The sequence below is a fragment of the Schistocerca piceifrons genome, chromosome X (assembly GCF_021461385.2).
Source record: "Schistocerca piceifrons isolate TAMUIC-IGC-003096 chromosome X, iqSchPice1.1, whole genome shotgun sequence".
In the NCBI taxonomy this organism is placed as follows: Eukaryota; Metazoa; Arthropoda; class Insecta; order Orthoptera; family Acrididae; genus Schistocerca; species Schistocerca piceifrons.
Window position 1 is genome coordinate 169,632,491 of NC_060149.1, and position 27,159 is coordinate 169,659,649.

A 27,159-nucleotide genomic window follows, 5' to 3' on the forward strand; every position below is an offset into this window, starting at 1 on the left:
GAAAGCTGTAAGAATGAAATAACAAAGCACAAAGAACACATGTCTAGTGTACAATTTAACATCAGTTCATTGATGATGGATTTCAAGAAACTTACAGAAGAAAAAAGTGTACTGAACACAACAAAATAGAGGCGCGAAAGTTCAGTTTTCTCGGAGAGTTGAATGGAAGTAAAGTTCAAAAGATGCAAACAGATAATGCAGGGTATACAACATTGTGAAGCAAACAGAAAATCACTTTCAGGCTCTTTCTACTATGGATTGTGATAATGTTGTTAACAGTTCGAGTGTACCATGTGGAAAACAAAGTGACTTCATGAATGAGGTAGAACATGGAATATTTCAGCTGTACTTAAGTAAAAGATCATAGGCGAAAGTGCTCTCAAAAAATTTGCCACCGATAAGCTGTTCACCTGAGACATTATCGACTTATGTTAACAAAAAAGAGAAAATAAATAGTGCCAAATAAGGCATTGCACAAAGCAAAGGTGGGCAAAAAATCGGTAAGCTCCAAGCAGCAAATACATGTAAAATTGAACTGTATGCAGACAGCCAAGGGCAAAGTATAGCCACTGAATTTTGGTGGACAAGCAGACAGAATTTTAATTGCATAATAAAGCCAAGAGCAAAATACAGTGCTTCTACATCAATGAGTCAGGAAAAAATTTCCTCACTGAGCAGAAAGGACTTTTCCATCTTCCTGGCAGGATCAAACAATGTCACAAGGAATGGAAAAAAGGATCCCTAAATCTTGTTAAAAAGAAAATCGTGTGAGCTGAGAGGAACAAACGTTATTGTTTTTGCAGTTTCACGTTGTTACAACTTAAGAGAACGGCCCTGTTTACAAACAACGAAATTGAAAGATGAAAAATATTTGCAGGCAGTTTGAAAACGTAACATTTGTGAACATTAGCAATTTGGGGAAAAGATTCCACACAGCACACAGTTTTCATCTAAATATACTTGGAAACAACATTATAGTAACAAAAATTTTAGATGTAGTAAATAAAATCTCAAATGTGCAGTGTGATGATGTAGGAGTCATACTTCTCATGGACAAGAAGAGTGGGTTACCTGGAGACTCAAATGAGAAATCTGCTGTCAGTGAAGCTACACCTCTCCAAGACAAACATGAGGTTTTGTCAATGCAAGTGAACAACCCAAATGCAAGCAGCTCACAGAAAAGCACAAGGGTTGTAGAAGAGCAAACACCAGAAATAAGTGAAACAGCAGCAGCACAATCATCATCATCATCATCATCATTATCATTATCAGAAGCAGCAGCATCAACATCAACAACAACAACAGTAGCAGTAGCAGAACCAACAACAGCTGGAGCAGCAGTACAGAAGAGCTTAAGGAGGAGCCAAAGGGAAAATACATCTGTGTCACTCAATGATAATTTTTTATGGTTTCTGTTATGTCCTAGACAGTAATGCCAACCGAGCCCGCTGCCAAAAGGTTGGCAGCAGCCAAGTCCGGACGCCGTCCACATAAGCAGCGCCAGCGAGACAGCAAATCGCCGCAAGTCTGCGCGCGCCACCGCTGGCTTCTGGCTTCTTAAGCGCTGGAGTCGCGAGTGCTAGGACAGTTCTGTATTCGCCGCTCAGTTGTATACTCGCCACCAAATTGTGTACTTGCTAGTCAGTTGTGTGTTCATCGCAGCAGAGTTGTTGTTTGTCGTCAGCCGACGCTGACCTAGCCGCTCCGACTCGAACTAGACAGATTTCTGTAGACACCGAGTTCACTATTGTGTTTCTGTATCTTCATCAATAAAGATAAGTACCGACTTTTATTTAATCAGAGTGTTTGGGGTTTCATCTTTCTGTTTACTGTTCCAGCGGACCGGTCGGCCCGCTATTAAAAGTGTGGCAGTGACTTCGTAAGCCATTTCTACAGCCAAGTGTTTGTCGCTACGAACACCGCCACAAAAGTTTCAAGCCAGGAAGAACATAAAAATGTGAAAAATCAGGCTGCTAACTCACTATTAAGTCACAGTAACATCTTATTTTTAAACATTCAGGGTCTTGAAAATAAAGTTGAAATATTGGAGGAGTCATTGCCACAAAAAAGTATTTTTTTCTATGTTTATCTGAACATTGGCTTAAACCACGACAAATAAAATGTACCAGAAGATTTTATAAACATGGAAACAGTTTTTGCAGATCTCAGTACCATAATGGTGGTACTGTTTTCTATGTTTCAAATGAAACAGAGTTAAGGGCACTTGATCTTAGTGGCTCATGTGTAGAGAAACACTTTGAGATTACTGGAATCATGCATGATGTAATGAAACTTATCTTAGTATGTATTTACCATTCTCCTAGCTCAGACAAAAAACATTTTTAGATAATTTAGACAGTGTACTCTGTTACATAACAAAGTGGAAACAATATGTAACTACAATTGGGGGAGACTTTAAGTCAAGCTCAGATGTAACATGTAACAAATCCGGTGTAAATAGGTTACTGAATATGCTAAGGGAGCACAAATTCCGTCATATAAATTCAGAACCAACAAGACTAAAAGCATGCTTAGATAATACTTTTGTCAACTGAGTTTGTGAGATGTACTTCACCAGCATAAAGGAATTTGATTTTTCCGACCACTCCATGTTAACAGTAGGGTTAAGACATTTTATAAAAGGGGATTGGAACAAGGTTGTACAAAAGTTACCAAAATTGAATACCTTAATACTAACAAAAACCAATTTCAGAAAACTAACACACAAGCTGAGCATAACTAACTGGGGTAAATTATTTCAAAGATGTGATTCCAATGTCCAAACAGTTTATGAAATATTTCACAACTACTTAATAGATATGTTAAAAGCTCATCTTGTTCCAAAGAAATATCATAAAACAAGAAAGGGTAAATTGTGGTAGCCAAAGAGTTGAAGAATTTAAAAAATAAGTACTGCTGTTAAAGCACCTTGGCAAAGTAAATAATTCTAATGAAATTAAGGACCTCAAAATAACCATTAAGAAACTGTATAAGAAAGAGCTACAATTAGCTAAACACTAATCTCATAAAAATAGTAAAAGCTAGTGAAAAACAGTCTGGTCAGTAATTAATACTGTTAAAGGTGAAATCAGAAATTATGATAAGACAGTTCCAGTACCAGCAGATATGTTCAACAAATATTTTGTAAGCTGTTCTGACGAAATCAAAAAGTTGATCAGTAAACCCAATACAATATGTATAGATTATCTTAACAGCACAAACCTAAATCATACACAGACTGGACCTTGATTGAAACACTTCAAAGAGGTATGTCAATAGAAAGTTCTTAAAATTGTCAAAGATATGAAAAAGTCATACAGTAAAGATATTTTTAATACAGCAAACAATCTACTGAAAGAAATAATACATTACATTGCAGCACCAGTAATACATTCTATGAACTTGTGTCTCATAGAAGGGGCTTTTCCTGATCCTTTCAAACTATCCATGGTGACGCCAGTCTTTCAGAAGGGTACAAATCTGATATAGCAAATTACATGCCAGTTTCACTAATTCCAGTATTAGTCACAATCTTTGAAGACATAATATATCAGCAGATGTATCAGTACCTAGAACTTAATGATATGTTAAGTACATCACAGTTTGGTTACAGAAAAGAAAAGAAAGTCAACTATAAATGCCACAGAACTCTTAGTGAGAGATATTTTAGCAGCATTTGAGGACCATGCTTACATAAAGGTAAGATTATGTGATCTGTGGCCTTTCACTACGTTGACCACTCTGTCTTGCTCTCTAAACTTGAGTACAATGGAATATGTGACAAAAGTTTAAAACTCATCAAATATACCTTAATAAAAGGAATAATAATAATTAATAAAAGGAAGTCATCTAACACGCTTGAGGCTCAACATGGAGTGCAAAAGAGATCAAAATTAGGACCACTTCTATTCCTTGTACATATAAATGACTTACCGGGAAATATAGACATAAAGACAAATATGTATGCAGAAGAAACAACTTTTCTGTCAATAAACCGTGTATTTGATAACCTTGTTAGTAGTATGAATGTGGCCAAAAAAATGCAGTATCATGGTTTAATGTGAATGGTCTACTATTAAATGAGAAAGAGATCCAGAATGTGTGGTTGTCTATCAAAGATTGTCCAAGTAGAAAAACAAAATGCAAAATTTTTACATATCATATTTGACTTATTAACATGGAACTCTCATGTTGAAAAAATAGTGGTTAAACTGTCAAGAGTTATATATCTGCTGAAGAGGCAGATGTGGTGTGTGACATTTGAATATGTGTGGACAGTGAACTTTTTTTTTTTATTCATTTTAAATCTGCTTTAAAGTATTAGTAAAGTAATAAGTGAAATTCTATTGATCCAGAAGAAAGCAATGTGAGTAATGGGAAAGGTAGATTACAGGACACATTGTAAACTACTGTTCATTAAATATAGAATATTAACAGTTATTAATCTATATGTTCTTGATAGTGTTAACTATATACTAGCTGAACTACCAAATTTGGGTGTAACGAATCAAAGGCATGACAAGAATACAAGAATCTGTACTTCTCTGCTCCTTCCAAAAAATAGATTAGCAAAAGCTAACAGTCATAATTACATGACAATAAAATTATATAACAAATTGTCTAAACATGCCTCAAGCACGCCAATCGCAGTAAATGAAAAGTTACACAACTTCTTGTCAACTAACCCATTCTATTCATTAGAAGAATTTTTAGAAATGCCCAATATCAACTTAAATATGTAAAAATGTATTTTATAAAATAATAGGTTAAGTGAACTGATGAAGTCCATTGCATGTAATAATGCTCAATGACTAATAAAGACTCTGAATCTATCTCTTTCATATTGCCAATATCCACCCTAGCAAAGATCACTGCTAACCTCAGATGCAGTTGCACTTGGACCCGAGTGCGCAGAGATGGCACTGGACATGTGCGAGAGTTGTGCAGGTTTGAAAGTGTGTCCCCTTGTTTTATCTATGTCTCATGAAGGACTTAGTCTGATAACTAATAATATCTAGCAGTCTTCTTTCGATGTGCTTGTCTGTAACTCCACACCTCCTCTATTTAGTGGGTAGAAATATATCCTTTTCATATTGTTGTTAGGACATGAGACTAGTTATTGTGGTCCCATCGCCCTTCACATATCTGAAAATGTGGACAGAAGGCTGATTTAGAGTCCATTGGTCAATAATCTAGTAACTTATGGGTCTGCATTACCTTGATTTTCTTAAGGAATCCCACTGATAGTGTGTATCTTCCCTCACACACTGGTTCGAAAGTGATACAGCTATCACATTTGCATGTTTTGCAATGTCTCTCAAGGACGAATCACTGTCATAAAATTCAATAATGTAACCCCACAGGAGGACGTTATTATCAGGAGAAACAAAACTGGTGTTCTACAGATCAGAGCATGGAATGTCAGATTCCTTAACGGGGAAATGGATAGGTTAATGTTAGTCGATAGCAGGAGGAACAAGACTTTTGGTCAGGTGAATACAGGGTTATAAATACAAAATCAAATTGGGGTAATGAAGGAATAGGTTTAACAATGAATAAAAAAATAGGAGTGCGGGTAAGCTACTACAAACAGCATAGTGATTGCATTATTGTAGGCAAGATAGACACAAAGCCCATGCCTACCACAGTAGTACAAGTTTATATGCCAACTAGCTCTGCAGATGACGAAGAGATTGAAGAAATGTATGTAGGGATAAAAGAAATCATTCAGATTCTGAGAGGAGACGAAAATTTAATAGTCATGGGGGACTGGAATTTGATAGTAGGAAAAGGAAGAGAAGGAAACGTCATAGGTGAGTATGGAATGGGGACAAGGAATGAAAGAGGAAGCTGCCTGGTAGAATTTTGCGCAGAGAACAACTTAATCATATCTAACACTTGGTTTAAGAATCATGAAAGAAGGATGTATACATGGAAGAACCCTGGAGATACTAAAAGGTTTCAGATAGATTATATAATGGTAAGACAGAGATTTAGGAACCAGATTTTAAATTGTAAGACATTTCCAGGGGCAGATGTGGACTCCGACCACAATTTATTGGTTTTGAACTGCAGACTAAAACTGAAGAAACTTCAAAAAGGTACGAATTTAAGGAGATGGGACCTTGATAAACTGAAAGAACCAGAGATTGTAGAGAGTTTCAGAGAGTGCAGGAAACAATTGACAAGAATGGGGGAAAGAAATACAGTAGAAGAAGAATGGGTAGCTTTGAGAGATGAAATAGTGAAGGCAGCAGAGGATCAAGTAGGTAAAAAGACGAAGCCTAATACAAATCCTTGGGTAACAGAAGATATACTGAATTTGATTGGTGAAAGGAGGGAATATAAAAATACAGTAAATGGAGCTAGCAACACGGAAAACAAATGTCTTAAAAAAGAGATCAATAGGAAGTGAAAAATGGCTAAGCTGGGATGGCTAGGGGCCAAATGTAAGGATGTAGAGGCATGTATCACTAGGGGTAAGATAGATACTACCTACAGGAAAATTAAGGAGACCTTTGGAGAAAAGAGAACCACTTGCATGAATATCAAGAGCTGAGATGGAAAACCAGTTCAAAGCAAAGAAGGGAAAGCAGAAAGGTGGAAGGAGTATATAGAGGGTCTATACAAGGGCGATGAACTGGAGGGCAATATTATGGAAATGAAAGAGGACGTAGATGAAGATGAAATGGGAGATATGATACTGTGTGATGAGTCTGACAGAGCACTTATCTTAGAAGATAGATTAAGGAAAGGAAAACCTATGTTTCTAGCATTTGTATACATAGAGGAAGCTTTCGACAATGTTGACTGGAATACTCTCTTTCAAATTCTGAAAGTGGTAGGTGTCAAATACAAGGAACAAAAGGCTATTTACAATTTGTATAGAAACGAGATGGCAGTTATAAGAGTCGAGGGGCATGAAAGGGAAGCAGTGGTTGGGAAGGGAATGAGACAGGGTTGTAGCCTATCCGTGATGTTATTCAATCAGTAAATTGAGCTAACAGGAAAGGAAACAAAAGAAAAATTCAGAGTAGGTATTAAAATCCACGGAGAAGAAATAAAAACTTTTAGCTTTGGCAATGACATTGTAATTCTGTCAGAGACAGAAAAGGACTTGGAAGAGCAGTCGAACAGAATGGAGAGTGTCTTGAAAGGAGGATATAAGATGAAAATCAACAAAAGCAACACAAGGATAATGGATTGTAGTCGAATTAAATCAGGTGATGCTGAGGGAATTAGATTAGGAAATGACACACTTAGAATAGTAGTTGAGTTTTGCTATTTGGGGAGCAAAATAACTGATGATGGTCGAAGTAGGGAGGATATAAAATGTAGACTAGCAATGGCAAGCATTTCTGAAGAAGAGAAATTTGTTAACACCAACTATAGATTTAAGTGTCAGGAAATCTCTTCTGAAAGTATTTGTATGGAGTGGAGCAATGTATGGAAGAGAAACATGGACGATAAATAGTTTAGAGAAGAAGAGAATAGAGGCTTTCGAAATGTGGTGCTACAGAAGAATGATGAAGATTAGATGGATAGACCACATAACTAATGAAGAGGTACTGAATAGAATTGGGAAGAAGAGGAATTTGTGGCACAACTTGACTAGAAGAAGGGATCAGTTGACAGGACATGTTCTGAGGCATCAAGGGATCACCAATTTTGTACTGGAGAGCAGCATGGAGGGTAAAAATTATACATACACACTAATCAGATTCAGAAGGATGTAGGTTGCAGTAGGTACTTGGAGATGAAGCAGCTTGCACAGGATAGGGTAGCATGGAGAGCTGCATCAAACCAGTCTCTGCACTGAAGACCACCACCACCACCACCACCACCACCAACAACAACAACAACAACGACAACAATGACCCCTCTTGAACACATCTTAGTTAATGTTTCACATGCAAACCTTCCCTTGAGACATAACTGATTTCTGAAGCTGCAATAAAAGTGGATGCTATGGTAACAGTGACTGATGAATGTCATGGGCTGCACTTTTACAAGTGGAATACCCGGTGAAGAAAATACATTTTGTTGTTTTGTTGGCATGTGTTGTACAAGTAAGTTTACACCATTTTCCCTACCTGCCATGTTTGAAGCAAATCTGTTGAGTTCTCCAGGGATAATTATTCATCGGGGATAAGGGGGTAATATTAATACATGTAGAACAAACAGATATATTTTAGGTCATCAAAATTACAGTGCTTTTAGAAGAATGCTTAAACAGACACATTACAATACCACGTCACAAGGAGGAGCTATTAACTGCTGTAACACTCAGAACAATGTCCCTGAATCACCTATCTTCAGAAACATAGAGGGACTCTTATACAACTACTTTGCAACTAAGAAGCAACATAAAACCTTTAGTAGATCATTTGCTGCTAAACTGCAGTTGCTCCATTAGCGACACAAAGAAGTACACATTGCTATGGCAATTGCAATGCACAGACTCATACATTCATGAACATAAATTAGTCATTACATTAAAAAATGTGTGAGTGGACATCAGTTTTCAGGTAGTCTAGATAGTTTCTGGGCAGACTTCAACATTTCTGAGGATTTCATTTCCTTCCAAATTTGTTTAATGCCTGTCAAAAACTGGCATCCCACGTAATTAACATTCAGCTTAGGAATGACATTCATCTCTTGATCTCTGCTGCAATGTATGTTGGAAGTGTCAACATTAAGATCCAACCTGTTTACACATTTTAAAAAGTTATGTTGCTCCACAAACTGTCGACATGGACATTTGTCTTAACAATACTTTATACCTGCATAAGAAAATGGAAGACATTTATTGATGGAGATGTCAGCAATATCTTTCCTGGAGTGGTGCCATAGCCTCTAATAGATGTAAACAAACATTACGGCATATCAGACAAATTTATAAGTGAAAGGCACACAAACTTAGGGCATTTTGTAACTCTTCATGCTTGATGAACCACATACCCTGACATGTGATAAATCAAATGTTCCTTTGCTGACTTGCTTTCCAGAATTACCAGCACAAATTGTGAATCAGCTTGAGCTTCTGTGAAATTATGCCTTCCCATTCCCAAACTCTGTCTCTCTGATTTTGTCCGGAATATCTGGCTAATGTCCCCATTTAGCTTATGTATAATCTCAACGAATATTCACGTTTATAATCGCAGTTTTCACTGGAAGATAACGAAGGTTTTACAGGAATGTAAACATACTGTGCTATGTGCAAACTGACATAGTCTGTTACTGATGGATGATATGAGTATTAATTCCATATGGACGTTTGAGATCCTTTGCCAAATTTGGAAATGTATTTCTGAAGGAAGTGACAACAATCCACACTTCAAACAATGTCTGTATCCTTTGGGCAACTTAATCTTTAAAAGTATGCTATCCAGAAAAAAAACTAGTTATCATACCATATTCCCTAATTATTTTTTAATTAACATTTCTTTAACACTGTATCAACCATGATTTTAAGTTTCTTACTGAGTGTTGAATGAACTAGGACATCTGCATGCAGCTTTCCTAGACTGGTTTTGACATTGGCTGTTCTCAGATTATTATGTAATCACAGAACTTCCAGTACTTACACTTCAATGTTCTTTTTAATGAAACTACTGTGATTTCCAATCCTGACTCAGTCTCACTTTCCTCTTGTTTACCATCTTCTCTACCACGACTTTTCTTTTGCAAATGATTTATAGTCAATTTTCTTTTGTGTAATATTTTGGGTGCACTCAGCCCATTGAGGCCAATTGAAGAGCTACTTGATAGGAAAGTAGTGTCTCTGGTCACGAAAACTGACAATGGCCAGGAGAATAGTGTGCTAACCACATGCCCCTCCATATCTGCATCGAGTGATGCCCATGGGCTGAGGATGAGATGGCGGCCAATTGGTACCATTGGGCCTTTAAGGCCTGTTTGGATGGAGATTAGTTTAGTTTAAAATATCTTGAATAGCTATTTCAGTAAATGGGGAAATAAGTAAGGAACAGCTCCTAAGTTCAGAGGCCATCTTTGTCTTGATATTTCAGCTTGTTTACTCTCAATGATAAACAAGTCTGTTTTGTAATAAGTTTGTCTGTGAAATGTGGGTGCACACAGAACACCTGTAAGTCAGATGTCTGTCTGTTTGAGGAATTGCTCTCACTTCATTTAAAAATTTTACTACTTTTTTTGGAGGTTTAAGAAGTGTTTACTTTACTTTCTCTGTAGCCAGATCTGTACAGTGGAACAAACAATGGACATTTTTTCTCGATTTCCCCTTGTAAATAAAAATAGCTAGAGCTCCTAAACATGACATTATCACCACAGCCTTCAGCTATTTCACAAATATCATCATAAGCAAACTCACAAAATTACCATAGATGACAGCAACATACTTGGTCTGATTAAGTAGAATAATGCCAAATTTTGTCTCTGGTTGTAGTTCGTGGGCATGAAAGCTGTCCTACGGTATGCACAGGGACACTAGCTATTGTAAGTTTATAAAAGGGAACAGTGGAGTAACAGTGCAGATTTAATGGATGTAGTCTAGAGATATCACAGTAGTGCATAAACAGAGGATGGATCTCAGCAGTGTTGCTATCAGAAAGCAAAAGCAGTAGTAAAGTACTGCACTTCAACTTTCATGAAATAACTGTAAGATCTTAGCATGCCTTCTCATGCTTAATGGGTTACATGCTACAGCAAATGCAAATATAACTGCAAATAAATAAATTAAATGAGTAGCATATACAACAAATTCCAAGATGAAAACAAACCAGAACATAAAATAATAATAGTATTATTTGAGTTTACCTTTGTAAGTAGCTACAGATTTCAGAAGTGTTAGAGGGATGTCAGGAGAACCACAGACCATAGTTTCCAGCTCATAACCACTGAATAGTGACAACAATGGAACAGGAATTACTTTTGCCATTCCTTCACGGACAGCCTTTACCTGCTCATCAAATTCATGTAATCTGCCACAAAGAAGAATAGTATTTTCAGATTATCAACAAGTAAAATGGCTGTGATTCTCTATAACTTACTCTTACATATCCACCATACAAACTTGTGTTACAATGAAACACAAATTATTGGGTCACCTGATATATAAACAAGCAAAGGAAATCATTCAACACTTGTATGAATACAAACATAATCTAAGAGAGAAATGATGGTGTTGTATCTGCATCATCATGTTACACTCCAAGACATTACAATATTCCACACTATAATTTCACACAAAAATGTCACAGATAAAAATGGAGAGGGCAGCAGTAGCAAAGTAAATATCATTCACTGTGTTGACACTATCACTGAATGATCAATAAAATGAATTCTCTACATTCACTGAGACACTGATGTAACTGTGAGTTATTAATCATGCACATGATTGTCTCCCAATGGTTAGTGCAATGTCTTCAAAGTGAGACTGTGATATCATGCGAGCTCAAAATAATCTAGTAGTTTGTTGCTGGCTGTTGTGACTTTGACTTCAAAGCATTTAACATCAAGAGTATAAAATTTCTGACATGTATAAACCAAGACACACTTACATGCACATGAAAGAATATTATTAACAGAAAGAATATTATTAACACACAATATCAACCCCATACTGAAAGAAAAACAGGTAAGATACATATAACAGTTTGAGCACTCCGTTCATATAACTAAATTCAGCTTGTGTGCTCTGCAATGATAAAGTAACTGTGAACCAAGGAAGGACTGCCTTTTATGTTGGAAACATATGCTGAAGAAAATCAATGTACTCCAAGAAATTCAAAACATGAAGATGTTTTGTTTAAGGAGCAAACCAAACTCACTGCATTGGCTCCAGGATCATGTAATGTTGAGCATCAAGTGTATCTACTTGGATAAATATACTGAAAAAATGATCATGTAATCAAAGACGTCTGTCATTACAGGTGCATTAGTAAAATACTAGAAAAATGACAGCACTCATTAAAAATATTACAATATAAAAATTTATAAATATGAAAGACAGTAGCTTCCCCAAAAAGGAGTAATTCAAAACTCACTTATTAGAAATATACAAAATCATTATTGACTCAAATCCTGTAAATGACCTTTTATTTGCACCACATTCAGTTCTCGAATCCTGCACTTTGCACCAGTTCAAAACATGTTTGCTGCTTCTAATAACTATTTAAAAATTTCAATGGAAGGGCAAGCAAATGCATGCTTAAGCTTTGAAGTAAACACATTATTAGTCAGTTCATAAAATATTGCAGTGAGTGGTAAGTGGCAAATCAAATCTGGGAATCAAGGCCAAGTATATGACCAGACCTTAAAAACCTGCGAGGAGTTGATTTTAGTAGCAATGAATCACATTTAGCATTATAGATCTCAATGGTATTTTATTCCAACAAAGATTTCACTGAATTGTTTATTTTTTAATGTGAGAACAATTTTTTACTTGATAGTGCTCTATCAACTACCATTCATTGTGGAAGTTTATCTGCAGTAGATGTAAACAGTATAATGTCATCAACAAAACAAAGGTTGCTCAAAAATGTTCTGTTCAAATATATTCCTTCTTTGTCTTTCCAGTTAAAGATCTAAAAACTTCCCCAAGGGCTATGGAGGATACTTTTTCTGCCAGGAAACCTCCTTGCAGACTCCTCTCACAATTCTGAATTTCTCATCATCTTGATGTAGTCTAGTGGAAGCTGATCTTCAACATATATTTAAGATCCTTTATTACCCACTGATCACATAAAACAGAACAGATTTAGTCACTAACTACAGAACTGACACCAAATGTATTTTTATTACAGGAAATATAGTTAAATCTAATGTTCCTTCTTTTTTAATATTCTTAAAAAGCTAGGTTCAATGCTTTTACAAATAGTTCTTTCACTTTGTAAAATGGATATTCCAGTAACTAATCATAAACCTTGACTTTAAAAGTATTGTAGAGTACAGACAGGCAGATTTTGGAAGTTTACAAAAAAATTTAGACATGTAATTGTGTGTGTGTGTGTGTGTGTGTGTGTGTGTGTGTGTGTGTGTGTGTGTGTGTTTCCTCTTGGGTAGTCTGTGTACTGGGATAACAAATTCCACTTTTTCTCTCATATTCTCTCTGGTGTCAAACTCACTTAAATTGCTTTTGACATAAAATAATATTGTATAGATGTACAGGTTTACAATAACCAGTATCTTTAGTCTGATAACGAGGGAATGACAGTATTCTTTGTGTCTAATCATACTGAAACTCGTCAGGTGGAGAACGAAATACAGCATATCCAGAGCATGGAGCTCATGCAGCTTATTGCCATCTTTCAGACTTTAAAAAAGATCAAATCATTTGCATAAAAGGCGAGGGAGCATTGTTGTGACAGATCACACAGACGTTTGGTTTAGCACAATGACTTCAGAACAAATGAGATGGATTCAGGATAACAGTGTGGAAAGAAGATTAGGTACAAGTCCTTCCAAATGGACTACACTAAGAGAAAATTACAGGATTCTTAGATTGGCTCTGATGAATACATGGGTGAGAGCAGCTGAAATTTGGGTAGATGTTAGAGACAGTGTGTCACCACAAATTGTCAGGAACAGATTGCTGGAAGCTGGGTTGAGAACTCAAGTTGCCAGGCACTTTTTACCATTGTCACCATACCACAGACAACAGAGATGTGTATATGGCATAGGTACAGAGTCATCTGGGGCACTGAGTGGCAATCTGTAGCCTTCATCACCTGAGGTGTCATGCTCATGGCTGACAGATTGACACCAGTGTGTAGTAGTCAGTAGTAGTAGCAGCAGCAGCAGCAGCAGCTTTATTCACCCGTAGATCTCTTTTTACAAGGATCTAGGACATGTCAAATTGATAAATATCAGACATATGCTTCATGATGTAACACTTTCCATTTGTCAGTGTACATTCCTACCCATTTAATAATGCAATCAATGTGATAGTCTAACTGTTTACTAGCTTACTTTGTACATATTTACAACAATGTAGGAAAAGACAGATTGCTACTTACCATAAAGAACACACATCAAGTTGCAGATAGGCACAATTAAAAGATACATAAAGCTTTCAGCCATGGCCTTCCTCAGTAAGAGACACACACACACACACACACACACACACACCATTCACACACACTCAGACAAGCAACCACACCTCACGTATGCACGCCGCCAACTCCAGCATCTCTGGCTGGAACGCATTCCGGCCCGAGATGTTGGAGCTGGTAGTCGCATGTGCCTGAAGTGTGCTTGCTTTTTTTTTGTGTGTGTGTGTGTGTGTGTGTTTTGCTGCCAAAGGCTGTGTTCAAAAGCTTTATGTGAGTATCTTTTAAATGTGCCTGTCTGCAACTTGATGTATCATCTTTACGGTAAGTAGCGATCTGTTATTCCTACATTGTTGATATTCCTACCTGGAGTTTCCATTGTTTGATTTGTATATCTTTAGTTATTAACAAAATTAATTCTTGAGTTTTATTAGGATTAGATGAGTTCATTACATGGAAACCAATTCACTAATAGTTCTAATTTTTTTCAGTTGCAGAACACTATTCTACGGTACCAGGGCACGTAATAAGCATTGCTGTATCATCTGCATAACTGAAGAAATCCTAACTCCTGATCTACATATCTTAAGCCACTATTTCCACAAATTGAGGTTACAACCAAACTCAAATAAAACAGAAGTTTCATGTTTTCATCTGTTCTACAGATGGCACACAGAGCCCTTGATGTCTATTTTGAAGGAGACAAACTTCATCATAATATGCATCCAAAATATTTTGGGATCATGTTAGATAGGATACTTTCGTTTGAACAGCAGTTGACACGAACATCTGCTAAGCTCAAAACCAGAAATAACATTCTCCATAAACTCTGCGGTTCTCATTGGGTATCATCAGCAGACACTCTCAGGGTACCAGCACTCGGTTTGGTATACTCAGCAGCAGAGTACTGTGCGCCTGCCTGACTTGGCTGGTACTCAAAGACATTTAGATCAAATCCTTCTGTGTGTATGATCATGTCATAAGTAATAGAACTATACAAGTTTCAGCTGATATTGCAGGTAGCCTTCATCCGAGTGACTACTTAAGCAGCTGCTTTATATTTATTGTTTCAAAATGGCTAGGCATTTTGGCATACTACATTTTGATTGGATGAAAGTGTCAAGGGGGAGGAATATCAGATATAGCTGGGAAATTTTATGTGAATTTTTATTGGTGGTCATTAGCTATTTCCACATCCAAAGATTATTCCCCATTAAGAGCAAAGTATTGATTTCTATATGCAAAGGAGTATTCAAGTATGTGGCAAAGATGATCTGATACCATGTAAGCTATGTTTTCTATCCTTGGTCTTAATACAGAGCTATATTGAACATTTTCCAGAAATTAAGGAAAAGGGCTGAAACATGGATGTCGCTGTCAACCCCCTTTTGGATCTCTTGTAGAGAAATGGATATTTTGATGTACAATAAATTTTGTCATCATCACTGTGGTTTAGGATAGCTTGTCTGACTAGTAATCAAAATATTCTCAGGCCCAGGTTTGATCCCAGTCATTGGTTAAATTTTGATGGGAACAACAAACATCAGTAATGACAGCTGAAGACATCTGGTATAAGAAGTCATCCTCCTCCTGTTAACAGCCTTGTCGCAGAGGGTGGAGAAATGGATGAGGATTCAGGGAACCCTCTTGTCTTGGGGTGCGAAACTGCAGCTAAAGGTGGAAGAATCAGCAGTGATGAACAGCATGAGGATGCAGAAGACCATGGAAACCACCACGTTAACCCTTTCAGACCTGAATTTTTCTGGAGGAAGTAAAATTTTTCTTTATGTAATAATGCTCTTAGATGATTTTTTAAATAATTTACGATGCAAGATTTATACAAATATATGTACATGTTTTCAAAACATGCTTTGTACACTTGGCTTCATTTTATGAATTAAAATAACTAATTATGAAATATTCTCTATTGCAATAAACAGTAAAATGATTATTCAACAAATACCATACAAAAACAATAACAATATTCAGTTACATGATGGAATATAGTGAACCAATCAAATTCGTGTCACGAGCTGCTGTTCGCTGCTACACTGACTTGCTGGTATTTTCATAGCAATGCCCAATGACTGGCAGCACTTGCACATACTGAAAAAGTTGAACATTCACAAATGTGTACTTCAGGTTTCCATTGAGAAAAAATGCTTCTGTTGCAGCTAAGACACAGTAAAAGTTAATGTACACAATTGTAGCAAGGGGGTGTTAAAGAAACATAATTTTTATCCACAGAATATGTTCCCTGTAATTAAGTGTCGTTATCCTCCCTCCACTGGCAAAAGATTCTGAATTTCAATGGCAAAACATTCTGGATTAGTCCCACATTCAGATATACAGGAGGGAACTGCCAAGGTGGAGTTAGCAATGAAAAAAAAGACTGAATAACCAGTGAAGGGATAACATTCTATAAATCAGAAGGTGAAATGTCAGAAGTCTGAGTATGACAGGGGAGATAGAAAATCAGAAATGGGAGATGCAAAGACTCAGGCTGGATATGGCACATGTCAGAGCAGTGAAATGGAAAGGAAATAATGATTTCTAGTCAGACAAATATAGTGTAATATCAATAGCAGCTGAAAATGGTGCACCGGAAGTAGCATTTGTCATGATTAAAAATTTATGGCAGAAAGAGACTTACTATGAATAGTTCTTTGATAAGATTTTATATGTCACAATCAACAGCAAAACATTATCAACAACAATAGTTCAGGTATACATGCGCAGTTCACAAGCAGAAGATGAAGAGAGAGAAAAAGTATATTAAGGTATTGAACATGTATTTATTGTAAACGGAGATGAAAATCTAATAATGACAAGTGAGTGTTTTGCTGTAGTAGGTGAATGAACAGAAGACAGGGTTATGGGAAGCTGTGAGTTCAGTACTAGGAATGAGGGAGGAGAAAGACTAATTTAGTTCTGCAATAAATAGCAAATACATGGTAGAAAACTCACAAGAGGAGGAGGTATAATTGGAAAGTTCTGGAGACATGTGGTGATTCCAGCTGAATTACATCAAGATCAGTCAGAGATTCTGAATCAGATATTGGAACAGAATGTGTAGCCAGGATTGCATACAGATTCAGATTGCAATGTAGTAATTATGAAGAATAGATTTAATTTAAGAGAAATGTCAAAATAATCAATTTGGGAACAACTGGGATACTCAAGTACTGAGGAATGATGAGGTATCCAGAATGAAATTTTCACTCTGCAGTGGAGTGTGCACTGATATGATGAGGTCTGTATGAAGTTCTCCGAGGCTACAGATAATGTGATAATGAATAATTCAGTAAGCAGTTCACTTGAAAAGAAGTGGATAATTGTAAAAAGAACAGTCACAGAAATTGGAGAGACAAAGAAGGTAACTGTAAAGTGAACTTGCATAACAGAAGAAATACTTCAATTTGAAAGAAGGAAGTACAGAAATGTTCAAGAAAACTCAGAAGTACAGAAATATAAGTCACTTAGGAATGAAATAAATGTGAACGGCAGAGAAGACAAGGTGAAATGGCTGCAGAAAAATGTAAAGAAATCAAACAAGAAACAACAAATCGCCTGTTGGCTTCTGTCACTGGTTCTTCAGCTGACATTTGTTTGATGATTTTTTTGACATTTCACCAGCATGAGTGGCTGGCATTGTCAAAGCTTCCCCTCCATTGCTAGTGGTGGACTGACATTTTGCTGGCATGAATGGCTAGCACTGTCAAAGGTTCACCCTCCATGGAGGGTGAAGCTTTGACAATGCCAGTCACTCGTGCTCACAAAATGTCAGAAAAATCATCACCAAGACAGAAACCACCAGGCAGTTTGTCAACAAGTGGCTATGAAAGTCTTAACAATTTTAAACAAGAGATGATTGAAAGAAGGACTAATGCACCACACAGAAAAGTCAAAAAACCTGTCTTGAGATTACAAGCAAAGATGTGAACTGGACTCAAAGAGTAATTTCGCTGTTAAACACAGAGGATAGAGCACACAGATAGAAAGAGTACAGGAGGCACTGTCTAATGCCAAGACAGAAGAAGAAATAGGAGTTGATATGAAAAACATAAGCAATATCAGAGTTTAACAGAGTTTCGGAAGACTTGCAATTAATGACATGGGCCAGACATTTATAAATAGGCATATTATTGCAAATTTGCCAAACGCAGTTTCAAATGCTCGAAATCTGGGCATTTATAAAAAAGTAATTTTTAACATTTTTACTGCCAAAATATATAATTTACCAATTAAAAGAAGAGATGGGACAACACTCCCAATATTAAAAGTTGGTAAATTTTCACACTTCAACCTATGTATATCCCTCATTGCTTTTATTACTAAGAACGAAAGGAAAGAATAGGGAAGCATTTTTACAGCTGTGTAGTGATAGCCTGTGTATAACGAAAATAAAATAAAAATATATTAGGTCATCACTTTGTAATATAACACACTTTATAATCCATGTCAAATCTCTGAATATTATTGAAGAATGAATATTGATAGCAAAATTATTACTGAATATATTAAATAGCTGTCATGTGTTTCTTGATGATAAATGTCTGTTTTCAGTGGGGAAAAAAAAAGGGAATTGAGACAGACTACAGTTTCCTATTCTGCTCCTTTCTTTATCTACTTCTGTATGACTGCACCGTTGTGAAGATAAAATTGTCCTCATTAAAGATGTAAAAAGTTATGTTTACAGTCCAATTTATTTCCACTAATAACTTTCTCCTAACTCTCAAGCAGCTTTTTCAACTTGTTTACCCAATCAATAAAGATGTAGTGTTGTAAAACACCTTTCCCAATACAAAATATCAGCTTAATTTTTTGTATGAGAGTTGCTTATCAACACATTTTTGAAATACGTAAGTGCCTGGGAATTTATGAATTTTGAGCATTTGCCCAGGCATTGTCATTTGTCGCAACTTATAAATGCCCAGGCATTTTTACACCACTACTTGTAACTAAATTAGGAAGAAGCCATAGACAACATACTTTTGGAATTTCTAAAATCATTGGGTGAAGTGGCAAGAAAATGACTATTCATGTTGATCTATGAGTCTGGAGACACACTATCAGACTTTTAGCAAAATATCATCCACATAATCCCAAAGACAGCAAGGGCAGATAAGCATGTAGACTATCCAAAATCAGCTTAACAGCTCATGCGTAAAAGTTGCTGATACAAAATGATGAAAAAGGAAATTTCGGATCTGTTTGATCACTCTCAGTTTGGCTCTAGGAAAGGAAAAGTCTTCGCAGGGGCAGTTTTCAGATCATACTTGATAATTCAACACAGGACTTACAAGTAATCAAGACATGTTCAAAGGATTTGATGGTATAGAAAAAGTAATGATGAAAATGAAAGCAAAGTTCAGGAGTGGGATTAAAATTTGAGGTGAAAGGGTATCAATGATAAGATTTGTTGACGACATAGCTATCCCTACTGAAAGTGAGGAATAACTGCATAAGCTGTTGATTAGAATGAGCTGCCTAATGAGCACACACTATGGATAGAGAGTTAGCAAAAGAAAGACAAAAGTAATGAGTAGTAGCTAAAATGAGACTAATGATAAATCTAACATGAAAATTGGGAACCATAAAGCAGACAAAGTGAAGGAATTCTACTATCTTGGAAGCAAAATCACACACGACAGATGATGGAAGGAGGAAGGACTAGCACAGGCTGAAAGGGTATTCTTGGCCAAAAGCAGTCTACTAGTATCAAACACAGCCTTAATTTGAGTAAGAAATTTCTGAGACTGTACATTTTGAACACAACATTGTTTGGGAGTGAGTCATGGACTGCAGGAAAAGAACAGGATCAAAGCATTTGAGATGTGACACTACAGAAGGCTGTTGATAATTAGGTGGATTGATAAGATAACAGATGAAATGGTTTTCCTTAGAGTCATTGAGGAGAGGAAAATGTGTAAAAGATTGACAAAAAGAAGGAGCAGGATTATAGGATGTGTTAAGACATCAAGGAATAACTTTCACGGTACTCAAAAAAGTTGTTGAGGTTTAAAACTATTTGAGACGACATGGATTGGAATATATTCAGCAAATTATTAAGAATATTGGATGCAAGTGCTACTCTGTGGTGAAGAAGCTGGAGCCAGAGAGGAACCTGTGGAAGGCTGCATCAAAACAACAACCTGCCCTTCACCATGTAGTAGCTGGAGTGCTCAAAATCCTAATATTGAAGCAGATAGTATAATGAAGTTTAATATTGTCAAACAGTTAGATAAAGCAAAGAGATGCCATGAAAACATGGTGAACAAATGAATAAACTAATTCAAAGGAAACAGAGGACAAAACCAAATAAGAATGCTAGATGCACTGTTAAGAGTATCATAATTCCATATTTTCATAATGTATTGCAGAAGGTGGCTAATATATTTAAGTTGTTGCAAGGCTGAAGCTGCATTTCGAAACAACAATATGTTACTATATACCACTTTTACAGAATGTGTTTCATCATTTTTATCTTTATATAGTGATGACACTGCAATGTGGAATTTTGCATGCTTTACATGCAATGCAGGTTCTTGTGTTACGTCATTTCTGATGTTGAAGCCATGTCATTTCATGTGAATATGTGTTGTTAGCAAAGGATGTTGCCTGCGGAATTGGTGACCAACACAGGGATGTCATTTAAACATCCAACAGATATTGTTAGATGTAAGACATTGAAAATCTGCCTTGAAGTGGTCGTCAGCAGCCAAAAACATCAGGTGATGACTGCTACCTAAAAATAATGGTTTGAAGGTACTGCAAGGAGAACACAAAGGAACAGTATGCTGCTTTTTTGGAGGCAACTGGGAGGTCTCTGTCAATCCAGAGAGTACATAACCATCTCCACATGATGAATTTGGCTTCTAGGGTTCCAGTACATCTTCGAGTACAAACTCTCTAGTGCCATAGTGCACAAAATAGATGGGCAAAGAAGTTCTCAAAAGAATGGACTTGATCCTCTTCACTGACATGTACGATTTATGTGACACCTAGTGGTCTTCCTGAAGAGGGGGAGAAAACCAGGTACTGAAGAAAATCTCAAGCATGCAATCCAGTGAACACCTTATATGACCTAAGGAAGACCACCATTTAGTGGGATAAGTTTGAGCAGCAAAGTTTTCATCTTCTCATGGACAACATTCCATTGAGGTTGCTACAATGCATGGGGTCAGCCACAACAATTCTGAATGGTACCCAGCAACAAATTTTCATTTTGTAGATGCACAGTTTCAACAGACTGCCTCTATTTTGGTTACTGCCTTTATTTTGGTTACTGTTATATTTTCATTTCAAAGTAAAGCTATTTTTAAAATAATGATATGGATATAATAGAGGGAAACATTCCACTTGGGAAAAATATATCTAAAAACAAAGATGATGTGACTTACCAAACGAAAGCGCTGGCAGGTCGATAGACACACAAACAAACACAAACATACACACAAAATTCAAGCTTTCGCAACCAACGGTTGCTTCATCAGGAAAGAGGGAAGGAGGGGGAACGACGAAAGGATGTGAGTTTTAAGGGAGAGGGTAAGGAGTCATTCCAATCCCGGGATCGGAAAGACTTACCTTAGGGGGAAAAAAGGACAGGTATACACTCGCACACACACCCATATCCAACCGCACATACACAGACACAAGCAGACATTTGTAAAGGCCCTTACAAATGTCTGCTTGCAAGTCTTTCCGATCCCAGGATTGGAATGACTCCTTACCCTCTCCCTTAAAACCCACATCCTTTCGTCTTTCCCTCTCCTTCCCTCTTTCCTGATGAAGCAACCGTTGGTTGCGAAAGCTGGAATTTTGTGTGTATGTTTGTGTTTGTTTGTGTGTCTATCGACCTGCCAGCGCTTTCATTTGGTAAGTCACATCATCTTTGTTTTTAGATAAAGTTATTTTTAATTATATTACATTTATTATTATTACTATTACTATTATTATTATTATTATTATTATTATTAGTAGTAGTATGTATCTTATTATTTACTGGCTCCCTTACATCTAAGTCCACGTAAGTTCACAGATATGCAGGTAGTGCAAAACCTTCTTTGAGCAGTACATATAAATGATTGCATAACTAAAACTGCTCCACCAAAACTGCTCAACAGAGATACAGTCGCAAGGTCTAATAGAACAGCAGTTCAGTTTTATTGATTGATGGATTGGTCCTATTTGATTAAATTATTACAAGTACACACACTGTACATAGGACCAAGTACAAACCAGACAGTAAAATCTGTGTTCTGTCAGACCCTGGGGCCACTCCTCTACAGAGCAGTTTCAGTCGATTTTCCATTCTGCAGTTACTTATCTTTATATATGTCATTTACAGTTCAGTATTTCAGTCTTCTCCCTGTTTTCCTCATTTTTGATGTGAGTGTGATCAATAAGTTTCAGCCATGGCTAAAATTTCATTAGCTTTTTTTTTGTCAGTTTGCTAGTTAAAGAATTGTTTTCAGAATTAAATCACTGCTTGTGTTGCTTATTTTACATTTATTTGGACTCCTTAAACTATTATTTTTCAATTTCCCCCTCTCTTTTTCTTCTTCCTTTTCTTTTTAATCTGGGATGGAACTATCTCTGCTTTCGTAATAACTTTAATACAACATGGAAGTACATAGGTGGTATATAAGCAATGGAAGGTTAGCACTTAAGCCATCCTCACATGAGAAGAGTTAGTTAATGTTGATGTGGGCTTACACCCTATGAATACATGCTGCTTCTAAGCACCATCGCATTGAAGATCTCTCAAAAGAGCATCATATTGGTATGGTTTGTTGTAATAAAATGACAGAGAACCTCATACTCATCATTAAAGGATATTCATATTTAGTTATTTTTGTGTTATAATTTGCATGTTATGAAAGTATGCCATTTTAAGGCAACTGCATACTGAAGATTCATGAAAAATGAATTGCTCTTGGTAGGATTTGTTATAATTAAATACCAGTTAAAAATGTATCAATGATTAAAGCCTTCTGAATATCATAATATACAATAAAAGGGCATTAAATACAGAAGAGAGCATAGTGTAGTTGGTAGAGGCGCTAAATTACAAAACAATGTGTAGCTAGTTTGTGTCTTGCTGTATCCACATTCTTTTTTCCTTCCTTGCATTTTCTAAAAGGTTATCAAATAAATATAAATAATTTATGTAATATTTCACATTATGTAACTATGGGTGCCTGCTCTCTCCCTCCCCCCCCCCCCCCCCTCTCTCTCTCTCTCTCTCTCTCTCTCTCTCTCTCTCTCTCTCTCTCTCATAAATTTGTCTGACTCTGTGAAGTTTTGTAAGCTGATGTTCTTACTGACCGGACATGGAACTTTCATTCTTGTCTTATAGCATGTTTATGGACATTGAAATTTTTATTTATCTATACTGCAGATAGTGCAATGTGACTAGCAATTGGACAAAGGAGGAAATGTGCATTTTAACAGAGCTTTACGTATGCCCACTTTTGTAAACAAACTGTGTGATATGCTGCCGCTGGAGAGTGCTAAAGTATCAGTCACATTAATCAGCATGCCCCATGTGACACACACACTGTATCTCATCAGGTTGGATTTCCCACTCAAGTCCAAATCTACGTTAGCTGCCTTGTCCCATGTGAGGACGGATTTCCTGTATAGTTGAGGCACTATGCAATGGACAGGCATCTAAAAAAGACTTACAACTTACAACAATGTTTAGGGCTGTATCATACGCTTAAATTAAATGACTAAGTGAATATGAAATATTTTCAGTTGACTGGTACCTGTAATTGAGTGCTAGGCGAACATATTCCAGTCGATTTTCAGGCATAATTCTTTTGTATCTTGTGGAAAGAGGAATTTCAATTCCTGAAGCTGAAGGTGTTGAAAATGGCATCTCTAAAGTCTGAAATACTTTTGCATCTGGTTCCATATCTCGTATGCAAAGCAATCCTGTGAAGAACAATTTTAAATGAGATATACATAAAATGAAGTTCATACCAACTTTAATCCTTAAAACTTCAAATTTATATTCTGCTATTTTGCCAAAGAAACGTTGGAATATTACAATACAGATCCATCAAACTACAGAAAAATTGCACTCTCTCGTTAGTGTCTTATGTATATGCATGATAAAGACATCAAACATGGAGCACTTGTTCGAAAATCACAAACAGTGCAGCTTAGCACTTTATATGGGGGAGTCTGCTGTATTTTTGGTATTACACTTTGTGCTCAAAAGTCGGAGGATAGTAGGTAATATCATGTATTTTCTGTAATAATGAGCCAATAGAGAGTATGTAGTGGGCTCATACACTGCACAATTGTAGATACTCACAAGTTTTAACATTCCATCAGTGTGATTTCATAGGAGCTATAAGATTCCAGGTCCAGTGTTTACGAAGTAAAGTGGTAACATCAAGAAAGAGTTAAATTTAATCATCACTCTGTTACATATAAGACATTAGTTAATAGATACTGTCAAACTTTAAAGCATACAGTACAAATCAACTGTCAGACTTCCTCATCAACTGATGCTGAACACTTCCACTGCAGCTCAGGTACATAGGTCAATTACTGAATTATGTATTGAGTAGTAAGATGTTCCAGTTTTAACAAATACTGCTCCCCAGAGGCTACTAAACAGAAGAATGACCGAGCGAGGTGGCGCAGTGGTAGCACACTGGACTCGCATTCGGGAGGACGACGGTTCAATCCTGCGTCCGGCCATCCTGATTTAGGTTTTCCGTGATTTCCCTAAATCTGTCCAGGCAAATGCTGGGATGGTTCCTTTGAAAGGGCACGGCCAACTTCCTTCCCCATCCTTCCCTTATCCGATGAGACCGATGACCTCGCTGTTTGGTCTCTTCCCCCAAACAACCCAACCCCCAACAGAAGAATGAATGCACACAGTTCAAGACAGAGTGTTGAAAATAGTTTCATCAATAGTCTGTGGAGGAGTGAATGAAGGTCTCATGGAGTGATGAGTCATGGTAAATGATGTTTCACTAATCTGGGAATGAACAGACCTGCCAAATACTAGTAGTAAAGGAAGTGTGTTGTGGCAACTGGTCAGTTTCATGGTGATTTCATGGTACAACAGCAGCTACTGCAGCAGCAGCAGCAGCACCAGCACCAGCACCTCCTGCAGCAACAACAACAACAGCAGCAGCAAGACATGCTGTGGGAACTCCACCACCAGCAGCAGCAGACACAGTCGTTACAGCTTCTCCAAAACCAACAACAGTTTGTGGCTGTGGTGCACTCTCCTGCCACTCTGCTCCTCACTTGTTTCAATGAGGAAAACCAGGGTTGGGAAGTCTATTTCTATTGTTTTGTTCTTCATTGCAAGACACGTCAGATAACTGCTCATGGGTGTTAGTGTGCACTCATTGTTTTTGAGTAGTGAACTGTACAAAGTGGTGCGAAAATTACGCCCTCTTTCAGATCCCAGTAGTCTAAGTTTTTCTGATGTTTGTGCATGACTATTATAGCCACCAAATTCAACCAATTCCACCAATTTTCAGTTGGAAATAGGCATGGTTGTGCCTCTGGTTAACAAGGACACATACAGTTGCATTGGCTCCTTGCAGCTCCCCTCAGCACAAAGTGTTGGTGTACAATGACCAGTCGATCCCACTGCAGGGTCAGATCATTATCAAAGCTAAGTATAAAAATATTGCTCAGCAACTAACCTTGCTTGCAGTCAAATCTTGGATGACAACTCACATCTTTAGTTTAGACACTTTTGTGCTTTTTGGTTTTCAAATTTAAGATGAGGTTGATTTAGTTTCATGTGTGATCCCATTCACAGAACTTAATGCACTGTGTACACAACTTAAGCAGCTATTTGAACCTACATTAGGTGGGTGTTCTATCACCAGTATTGTCTAGCTGATGGGCTACACCCATGGTCATAGTTCAGAAACCTGCTGGGCCACTTCAGATTTGTGGTGATTTTAAGTCTACCTTTAATGCTGAGACAAATGTCGATTTGTATGTAATTCCTTGACAGGAGGAATTGTTGGCTAAATTGGCTAGGAGGGCAAATATTTTTCAAGATAGATCTCACTGGCACCCGGCTTTCAGTCACCTGTAGATGATCAGACGAAACAATTTTTAGTGTTTAACATGCCATTCAGCATGTATTGCTATAACAAGGCGTCATTCGTGGTTGCGAGTACTCCTTCGATATATCAGAAATGTCTTTAGCAACTCATTTAACATATTCTCAACTGTGTTAATTATTTATATGATTTGTTAGTTACTGGGGCAATGTGGCAGTAGCATCTGTCCAGTTTATAGATGATGTTTGAGCAGCTCCAAGCCAATGTTCTGTGCTGTCAGTTCAATAAATGTAGTTTCTTTGCAACAAATGTCAAGTACTTGGGTCACATATTAAGTCAAGATGGGCTCACTCTGATGCAGGACCATGTGGCCACAATCGCTGACTTACCACCTCCTAAGAACCTCAAAGAACTACAACTGTTCCTCAGCAAAGTAAATCATTATGCCAAGTTTATTCCACATGTGGCCCACATTTCCCATCCACGCAATCAACTGTGTAAAAAAGTGCTAAATTTGTGTGGTCAGAGGTGTGCCAAAAAGCTTTCATGCAACTTAAACAGTGCCTAATGTCAGCTCCTTGTTTAGCTGCATGCCATCTCAGCATGCACTTGATGATTGCCATTGATGCACTGGATTGTGGCAGGAGTGCTGTGTTGTCCCACAAATACACCAACTGCACAGAACAGCCCACTGCATTTGCATCTAAATCATTAAATGCTGTGCAGAGGAATTATTCACAAATTGAGAAGAAGGCATTAGCTATCATATACTGGCATCCAGAAGTTTCATGTGTTCCTGTATGGTGCAAAGTTTTACTAGATCACCAATCACAAATCTTGTATTTCATTGCTTGGCCCCAATTCAAAACTTCCCAATAAAACAGTGCAGCAGTTGCAGTGGTGGGCACTGTCTCCTCAGTAACTGTATCTGTGAGATCCATTATCAGCCCAGCCATACAGCACTCCAATGCAAATATGCTTTCCCAGTTGATGTGTGGCACAGATGCCAAATTTGACAGGCACAAGGTGCTGTGTTTTGCCTTAGACAGAAACCAGTGACACAACCTTGATGA

The 27,159-nt window shown here is 37.1% G+C and overlaps 1 protein-coding gene across 1 annotated transcript in view; it reads right to left on the reverse strand.

Moving 5' to 3' along the window:
• The window catches only part of LOC124723043 (E3 ubiquitin-protein ligase HERC2), an 819,840-nt gene that overhangs the window by 22,640 nt on the left and 770,041 nt on the right, over window positions 1-27,159 (reverse strand). The window contains exons 80-81 of the mRNA XM_047248222.1: window positions 23,804-23,972; window positions 10,798-10,961 (exon numbers count right to left, since the gene is read on the reverse strand). Of these exons, the coding sequence (XP_047104178.1) occupies window positions 10,798-10,961; window positions 23,804-23,972 (333 nt within the window). The remainder of the gene's footprint in view (window positions 1-10,797; window positions 10,962-23,803; window positions 23,973-27,159) is intronic.